At 39.9% G+C, this 9,700-nt stretch overlaps 1 protein-coding gene across 1 annotated transcript in view; it reads left to right on the top strand.

The window, feature by feature from the left end:
- Nus1 (NUS1 dehydrodolichyl diphosphate synthase subunit) overlaps nucleotides 1-9,128 on the top strand; it is a 33,327-nt gene extending 24,199 nt beyond the window's left edge. Inside the window, exons 4-5 of the mRNA XM_031348538.1 lie at nucleotides 3,022-3,144; nucleotides 6,465-9,128. Coding sequence (XP_031204398.1) covers nucleotides 3,022-3,144; nucleotides 6,465-6,555 — 214 coding nt within the window. The 3' untranslated portion in view covers nucleotides 6,556-9,128. The remainder of the gene's footprint in view (nucleotides 1-3,021; nucleotides 3,145-6,464) is intronic.
- Nucleotides 9,129-9,700: the final 572 nt, after the last annotated feature.

Genomic DNA, 9,700 nt, shown 5'->3' with positions numbered 1-9,700 from the left:
TAATTTATAATGAAAATATATACAGATTTTTAGAAATTATTTTATTATACATATTATATATGTCTCATTATACATATATACACATAAACAGATTGGTAGATAGGTAGGTAGGTAGGTAGATAGATAAATAAGATAGATAGATAGATAGATAGATAGATAGATAGATAGATAGATAGATAGATAGATAGATAGATAGATACTTTCTAGATAGGGTTTCTCTGCTTAGCCCTGGCTGTCCTGGAACTCCCTCTGTACACCAACCAGGCTGGTCTCAGACTCTGAGATCCACCTTCCTCTGTCTCCCTAGTGCTGGGGTTAAGAGGCGTGTGCTGCCACCACCCGGCTTTCTTTTATGTTTTTGAGATTAGTATTCTCCCTGTCTTTTCTCCAAATCCTCTCATATTACCCCTCTACCTTTTCTTTTAAATTCTCTCTCTCTCTCTCTTTCTCTCTCTCTCTCTCTCTCTCTCTCTGTCTCTCTCTCTGTTTCTCTCTCTCTCTCTCTCTGTCTCTCTCTCTCTCTCTTTCTCTCCCCCCACCTTTCTTCTTCCCCCAAATATAATCTGCTCAGTCTGTATATTGTTGCCTGTGTGTGTGTTTTTGGGACTGACCATTTGGTGTTGGATAGCCAGTTGGCATGCTCTTTCTCCTCTTAGCATTCTTGGTTGCCTGTAGTTCTTTGTGTAGGGTTGACGCCCCATTGGCTTTCATCCTGTGCACTTTAGCATGACTTTTGCTGTTGCCCCTGTTGGCTCATGTTTAAGCAGTTATATTGGTAACATTTTATGGGTGTAGCTTCTCAGATTACTAGGAAACACATTTTTACAACAGATGCCCCAATTCTCTTGATCTTGCAATCTCCCCCCCCCCCAGAAGACAACCATTGGTTTGCTTTTTGACTAAATTTTGTATTTATTAGAAATTGTATGTAGTGTATAGATTTTCATACCCTACCTAATTTTGAGCATATATGTAGTCAGCATAATTTTATTTTGTTTTCTTCTTAAAGAGAGTCTCACTGCAATACCAGGACTGGTCTGAAACTCAATGTTTAGAACAGGTTGACCTCAAACTCATAGAGATCCACCTGCCTTTCCCTCCTGAGTGTTGGATCAAAGGCATGTGATACAATACCCAACAAGCATAATACTTCTTAGTAGTTCATTACTCTAGATTCTTTCATTGAGTGTATTCTGTTCTGTGGATATAGATCATTTTACCCACCCACCAGTTGATAGACCTTTTATTGGTAGTTTTTGATAATTAATATTGCTGTGACCACCTGCATGCATGTCTTTGTGTGGGTATGTTTTCTTTTCTCTAAGGTAGATACCTAATGAAGGAATTGTTGTATCATGTGGTGAATGAGTGTTTCATCAGTTTCATAGCCTTGTCAGCAGGGTAGGTGTGTCTCCTCATTCTTGCTGAAGCATGTGATAGTGTTTAACTAATTTTTCTCATAGGTTGAATATCTCTTATGTGCTCACTTGCCACCTCTAGTCTATTTGGTAAAGATCTATGTGCTTAAATAGTTTGTCTGTTTTTATTATATGCTAATTTATAGTGTGTATGTTGCACATACACAGAGACGAGAGGACACAACTTGTAGCAGTTATTTCTTTTTTTCCCACCATATGCATCCCCGTATCAATCCGAGCCTGTTAGGCAGCAAGCTCCGTTACTCTTAGTGTGGACTTTTAGGATACCTTCTGATAGTCTGCATGCACTTGTCAAAAACTAGTGATAAGATACAGAGTTTGCAAATACCTTCTTGGCTTACTTTCTCATTATTAAAGGTGATTTCTTTAATGTGTTTAATTTTTATGAGCTCAGTTTTTTATTGTGTGGATACTATATATACATTTGGTTTTGTATGTAAGAGCTCTTTGCCTAACCCAAAGTCTCAATTCTTTCTTCTTGTATTTTCTCCTTTTACAAGTTTTAGGTCCATTTTGACTTAACTTTTGTAAAAGTAAAAGACACAAGATTTCAGGTGTTTTTTTTTTTATATCACTGTTTTCCAGCCTCTCATTTCTCTCTCTTTTTTTTTTTTTTTAAAATATTTTTTATTTTATTTATTAGCACACTGTAGCTGTCTTTAGACACACCAGAAGAGGGCATCAGATTCCATTGCAGATTTTTTTTTTTGAGCCACCATGTGGTTGCTGGGAATTGAACTCGGGACCTCTGGGAGAGCAGCCAGTGCTCTTACCCTCTGAGCCATCTCTCCAGCCCCTCTCATTTCTCTTAAGGCTGTTTTAGATCAATGGAACACTGATGACAATTTATAAGATGTAGCTGGGAATTGGTCTTTTAGGTTTTTTAGCTAAGATATGGGCATCGAATGAAAGGAGGTAGATATTTTCTTGTTTTTTTCTTCGTTGTGCTTTTTCGTTTGTGTTCGTGTGTTTGAGATAGTGTCTCACTATTCAGAGCATGCTGGTCTCAAATTCACGGATTTACTTGCCTCTGCCTCCTGAGTTCTTGCTTGCTCTTTTTTTTTTTTTTTTTTAAGATTTATGTATTTATTTTATTATTTATTAAAGCTTTTAAGCATAAGAATGTAGGTACCCTGGGAATCCAGAAAAGGGTGTCAGATCCCCTAGAGCTGCAGTTGTGGATGCTGGGAACTGAAGTCTGGTTCTCTCAAAGAACATTATGGGCTCTTAATCACTGAGCCATCTGACTAGCCCAGAGATGGCTAATTCTTGATAAACTTTTCCTTTTGACTTAGTTCTGGGGCCAATGTAAGCAATTATGTCCCCATAGCAATGTTTTTCCCAAGGTGCTAAGACAAAGGGGGCTTGGGAGGGTGGGAACTGAATTACTTCATAAGGTAGTCAGGGTAGGTGGACGCACTCTGGAGGGTTTGCACATTTGGAGTGAAGGTAGTTCTAGAGTAAACACAGTATTCGATTGGAGGGGGTGGGGCTGGAGATACTCAGATGAGGCTTCTGAAGAGAACAGGCAAGGAAACCTAAGAAGCCTTTGAATGTTTATGTTAAATGGTGCATGGTAATTTTATGTGTGTCTTTCTTCCCAAGGTTCACATGGTCTCCCTGATCCGGACTTAGTGTTGAAGTTTGGTCCTGTGGACAGCACATTAGGCTTTCTTCCCTGGCAAATCAGATTGACTGAGATCATGTAAGTAACCGAAAGTATGTTGGCTTTGTTCTCTGATCTCAGCACTGTAGTACATTTAATGCTAATACCTCCGCTTTGACTCAGGTGCTTAAGTGTGAGTGTCTAAATAAAGGCCTGTAGATGAATCAGACAGTAAAGTATGTAATTGCACAGATGTTTGGCATTGACATTAGTGATCTTAGGGAATCATGAGTGAATACTGTCCGAGTGCTGGAGTTGTTGTTCCACAGAAAAGTAGGGATATACCCAGGCATGAGAAACTTTGTATCATAGTGACAGCGGGAAGCATAGTGAGTGGGAAGAGAAGCAACAGAAAGACTGGTGTGCAGGGATGTGGGGAACTACTTCTGTTAGAGCAGTAGTGTGAAAGGAATGAAGGTGGTTTTCATAGGCCAGTAAGGAGTAGACTGGGAGTGGAAATAGCTTGAAGCATAGGTAGGACTGGAATGGTGATTTTGGAAGGTTTATTTGGCCATTATGGCTAGAGCTGGATCGGAGAAAGCAAAGTGAGAAGACAGTTAAGGGGCTCTACCTGCGATTTGGGATGGGCACAAGGGAATGTGATTACTCATGTAGAGCAGGGTTTGTAGACTTCTAAGATAACCAGAAGTAGAGTATCTTAGACTTTTCAGGTCATGTATCTTCTGCTTAACCATTAAATTTGCTTGCCTCAGAAAGTGCAGCTAAGTCACAGACTGCTCATGAACAAATACGACTGTTCCTTATACAAATGTACTGTTAAGTTGACCATACCTATAATTCCTATACTCAGGAGGCTGAGACAGGAGGAACACATCAAAGCTACCCTGACCTACATAACTGAGTTCTGGACAAGCCTGAAACTTTGTCTAATAAACAAAACAAATAAGCAAATAAAGACAGACTATTATTTGCTGACCCTTGTTTTAGAATAAAAGAGAGAGAGTTTCCCCCCACCCCCTCTAAGACAGGGTTTCTCTATGTAGCACTGACTGTTCTCAAACTCAAAAGAGATCTGCCCGTCTCTGCCTTGATTGCTGGGATTAAAGGTGTGTGCTACCATGGCTAGCTAGAATAAAAGAAAAATTTAGTAGGCTTAAATACATTCTTCACCTTTTTACATTATGAGTGGAAAAATACTAGAAATCATTTGTCCTGTGAGAATTATTTCCTAAATGTGACTAAACCATAGCACTTTATTAATTATAGTAAAACTTAGGAGAGGAAGGGAAATGACTCCCAAGGTTTTAAGCTGAATTGACTGGAAGAATTGTTGTTCTGCGAGGAAATCTGAGAGTAAAGGGAACCCTCACTTAGAAAGGGGAGATACAGATGATCTCAAGGCTGTACACTTTTTAATGGAAACACTTAGGATACACACATGCATAGAATTGGTGATGGGATAAGAAGGGTAAAGAAGAAAAGGACCGCCAGAGCCCTACAAGTGGTCGACTTGGTCAGAACAGAGGGTCTCTGCAAAGCATCCTTTAAGAACTGCAGGTTTCAGAGTAGAAGAAAAGACAGTGTGAAATGAAGAGGCTCGAGAACACACAGGAGAGTGTGGGCAACTGTCCAGCCGCCGCCACCACGGCACAGGGAGCAAAGGGGAAGCAGACCCAAGTGTGTGCGGCTCGGCTCTCCAGGCCTGCAGACCCGAGTGAGTGTGTGCGGCTCGGCTCTCCAGGCCTGCTTGTCTTTCTGAGAGGCCTGTGTCTGTTTGCCTCAAGGTTTGCCAAGTCTTTTCAGAAACATCTCAGCTCAGTGCCAAGAAATTAGCTGGACAGTGGAGAAAAGACTTAGGTCTTTAGTCTCAGCTATGCAGCTCAGTAACGTAGCTTGGGAAAGTTGAACTAATCTGTTTTTATTACTACTACTACTACTACTGCTGCTGCTGCTGCTATTACTACCATCACCACTATTGTTGTTGTTGTTGTTGTTATTGTTGTTGTTGTTGTTGTTATTATTGTTGTTGTTGCTGTTATTGTTGTTGTTGTTGTTATTACTGAGACAGGATCTCTCTAGTCTTGACACTTTTTATGTAGACCAGGTGGCCTTGAACTCGACAAGAGATCTGTCTGCCTCCCAAGTACTAGAATTAAAGGCATATGTCACCACACCTGGCTACTGTTATTTTTTAAACAGGCTTTTTAAATTAAGAGTTGAGGATTTGAATAGCGCAGGTGACAGACAGCTATTACACAACAGGTTACCCACTGTCCCTGTGTCTGTACATTTCTCCAAGTGCTCTTATTTGGTGGAGGTTTGTCTGTATTTGTATGCTGCTCAGAAGACTAAGACCATGATGTTAGATCATCTGAGCGTCAGAAGCTACGAAGCCTTCAGCAGCGTCAGCCACCGAGGGCAGTGGCACACAGTAGACACACACTGTAGATAGGGCACTTACTAAAATGTGGAAGACATAGGGATGCTGGAGGGTTAAGGGGGGTATGAAGCAGATTTAAGGAACAATGCCATCAAATATCATTTGAATAGAGATAGTAAGACAGGGTTGACAGCAGACATTGTTATTGTCATTTGATGTTGAGAGATTAGAGGGAAAGTTGGCCACTTTCAAGATTCTTGACAGATGGAGGAGCTAGTAAAGAGCTGCGGCAGAAGAGAATCATAGGGTCAGGGGTCAGGGGTCAGGCAGGACTTTTTATTAATAGTAGGAATGTTTGTGTGTGTGTGTGTGTGTGTGTATGTGTGTGTGCAAGTAAAAGTGTTAAGTGTGTGTAATGTGACTGCAGCTCTGAATGTGGCTTTTGTAATCTGACCATGTGTTTGGCTCTTATAATTTTGAGTTTCCAGCTCTCATTCTGAAGCTGTACAAAATAGAGTGCTTTTTATACTGATTTTTGAAAATTATTTCATGTATTTAAAGTACCTAGAACCCTCTCATCTGTGTTCATACTGCCTTTCCTTTGCTTGTCTTCACAGGATAAATGTTCCTGCAGCAGTTGGTGGGGGTGGGTTACAGTCACTTATTGGTTGCCCACTGTGACACTGTGTGGGAGTTGCACACAGCTCTGGCCATGAGCTCTTAGGAAGTACCTGGTTTTACCATGAACGTGCAGAGTTCATACAGTGAATTTGGGTACATTGTTAATACACAGATTTCTAACTTTAACATAGGCTTTTGTGTTAATACATCGTGAATCTAACTCACTGTATATGAATTTTCTCTTGTAAAAAGAAGGGCAGATTGTTTTTGCTTGAGCTGTCTTGCATCGCATTGTTCTGCGTACAGTTTACTTTTCTCTGCCCTGGACTTCCCTGTGGACCCGTCCGCCTCCACATTACAGTGTGCTGTGTAATCTTCCCCTGTGTTCTCTCCTCAGCTCTTTGCCTTCTCACCTAAACATCAGCTACGAGGACTTCTTCTCCGCCTTACGGCAGTATGCAGCTTGTGAACAGCGTCTGGGAAAGTGACAGTCCCTGCTGCACAGTGTGACTTCAGGCTTTCGGAGAAAAGGACCCAAGGGACACTGATGTTTACAAAATACCTATAAAACCCTGTACACACCTAGTTCATATTCCTCATAATTTATCAACAAACACAAACAAGTGTCTTACTTGAGAGCGTGTGTGCGTGTGTGTTCATCTGTGTGAGAGTGTGTGTGTGTGTGTGTGTGTGCGCGCGCACGCGCGCATGTATGTATGAAAATAAATTTATAAATGGGGGCACATTGGAGAGTGGAGTACATAGAGTGGAGTTCAAGCAAGTAGCCGCAATGTGTGTCTTAGGAACTGAGATTTCAGGCGTAGAGGCTTCAGTTCCTGCTACTTCCCTGTTTGTCTGGGGAGTAGAGGGCGTGAGTAGGACTGATTTAGTTGCCTGTGGTGAGTGGGGATAATTTTTGTTCAGTCTTTTTTAGTGACCAAACTTTAATTTTTAAGAATAATATATTGACTTACTGAGGGGAAGTCTTCTCATTTTGAGTGACACTCAGAGGTTCACGTTTGCTTACCTGCTGAGCAAGGGCGTGTCCTCGGCTTTCCGTCCATTTCATTTCATCATTTCAAACAGTGTGACTTGAGAGGGTTAGTCTGGTGTCTGTTCTGGGCTATAGAGATCGTTTGAAAAAAAAAATCTTACAGTATTTGATTCTATCTTCTATAGAATATAAAATGTTTAAATATTGAATTAGGCACTCAGAAACCAACCAAGTGATAAACAATTATCTTAAACATAGGAAACCTCTTAAAGGACAGTTTTGATTTCCTTCTGTTTGCGAAGATGCTGGCTAGTACCCAAAGCATTTACAAAATGTTTCCATTAGCTTTTTATATAAAAATAAACATTTGAGAGAAGTTACCAAGGCAGCGCTTGTCCTCAGAAGTAACCTGCTCCTCTCGGTGGCATCTGGGATTTTCTTCTCCCAGCACATCTCAGTGACAGCACCATGATGATTAAGCAGATGGAGACCTCTGTTACCCAAGTCTGGAAGCGTAATTGAACTTGGTCTTCTGTGCTCTAGAGAATGGCACTTTTTCTGACAGAATTGAACTCTTGATAAATGGTTAATGTTTTTTTCTCACACTGCTAATCTTTGGATGGAAACCATTCTTTATACTTGATGGACAGTTTTCAGAAAACTTTTATCAGCACGTGTACAAGAGCCATGTACATTTAGAATAGAGCAGTTTAAATCCTAGGCCTCAGAAATTTGGAAAAAGATAGCAAAGGAGATGGGTTTGGAACGTATGGTTTGGAATTGCTTGTCAGACTCTGAAGATGTGTTTCAGCTTTGGATTACAAACCCCATTTATGATTTTTAAATATACTTGAAATAAAATGATTAAAATGAATTTTGGTCCAGTGACATTACTTTGCACTTCAGGGGTTTTTTTTTGTACAAAATTTTAAAGACTTAATTTATTGCCAAAATTCTGTGTAAAGCTCCACTGTATCTAAAGGTTGTTAGAGAACTCCCCACCCTGTGCTGTGTATGATCTGTGTTCCTCTGGTTTTATTCCCTCTGGGGATGAGGGAGGGGCAGAGTGGTGTATAATTTAAGGCAATTTAAGGCCTTCTCTAAACGTGATAGATATAAATGTCCTTTATAGACTTGGGGAATGCACAGCTTTAATGAATTAAATTTACTGGACTCAATTGAAAGAAGAGGACTCAAGCTTTGTTATAATGAAGTTTATCAAATTACCCTTTGGAATAGAGCCAAAATCCTAGAGTTGAGTTTTTATACTTCCTTCTTTCCACACAACAAAAATCCATAGCCTATGATCTAAGACTGCTTGTGGCCTTAGGAAAAAATTGCTTAAGCAAGTCAAGTGTTTTGAATTTAAATATAGGCCTTCAGGATCTTTTCACATGAGGTCACCTGCTAATGCAATCTCTACACTTCAAAAAGCACTGATCATTCTTCAGTTCCTGCCAAGATCATCCCAAGTTGGATATCATCAGAACCCTTTGTGCTCCCAAAAACTTTCGTGTTCATGTGTCTCAAAGGGTGTTTCCTTTAAATTGCTTCTCCTTGACATGCTCCACAATGGCAAAGACACCAAGTCATACCTACTCAACAGATGGCATGGGGCATATGAAGAAATGGAGGGATTGACTTCATTCTAAAGGTTGATTGTAGATTGCTCCCTAAACCTGAACAGTTATTGTTTGAAGTTGAAATGCTGATTATAATGTGAATAGCAAATTCTGGTATGTCGTGACTAAGGCTTAAGAAGACCTGTTTTCTGACAATAAGATGTTCCAATGTTAGTGAACAGTGCCAAATACACTGTGCATATCTCTAATTTTCCATTTGAATGTATGTTAATTAGTTACTCCCTTCTATGTGGTGGCCCCATGCTTAAAGTCAGTGAAGTCCTTGTGATGTTTGTTATGCTTAGAGATTTTGGCAACTTGTAAATAATGTGTATAGCAAGTTTTTATGATTAAGGAATCAAATTTATTGAATTTTATTATTGAAAGTTGAAATAAGATGTATGAACAAAAAAAAATCAATAAAAGAATATACTCTTTTCATGGACTGTAGTAGTATGTGAATGTTACATTTCGTTTGAACAGTTCTTGAAGTATAAGGAGAAATGTATGACCAGATAGTAATCCTCCTTTTTAGATAGTATGTTCTTGATTGGAACACATTTTCGTTTTTATCTGCTGAAACATTTGTAGCTTTACATTTGTTTTTTTATTTAATTCTTGAGTGAGGTTCAGCTTTGTCTTCCTGGAATTCTCAGGTCCCACAGTAATTACAAGGTGACTTTTCACTGAACATAGGAATGTTAACTGAAAAACAAGTATGTAGGGGGCTGGAGAGAGGGCTCTACGGTTAAGAGCACTGACTGCTCTGCTGAAGGTCTTGAGTTCAGTTCACAGCAACCACATGGTGACTCACAGCCATCTGTAATGGGACTTAGTACCCTCTTCTGCTGTGTCTGAAGACAGCTACAGTGTTCCCATATAAATAAAATAAATACATCTTTTAAAAAAAAACGCCATTCTTGTTTAAAAAAACAAAACAAAACAAAACAGCCGGGTGGTGGTGGCACATGCCTTTAATCCCAGCACTTGGGAGGCAGAGGCAGGCGGATTTCTGAG

Source organism: Mastomys coucha, unplaced genomic scaffold (genome assembly GCF_008632895.1).
Source record: "Mastomys coucha isolate ucsf_1 unplaced genomic scaffold, UCSF_Mcou_1 pScaffold3, whole genome shotgun sequence".
Lineage (NCBI taxonomy): Eukaryota > Metazoa > Chordata > Mammalia > Rodentia > Muridae > Mastomys > Mastomys coucha.
Note: the sequence above shows the minus strand (reverse complement) of the source record. Positions and strands in the feature narration are given on the sequence as shown.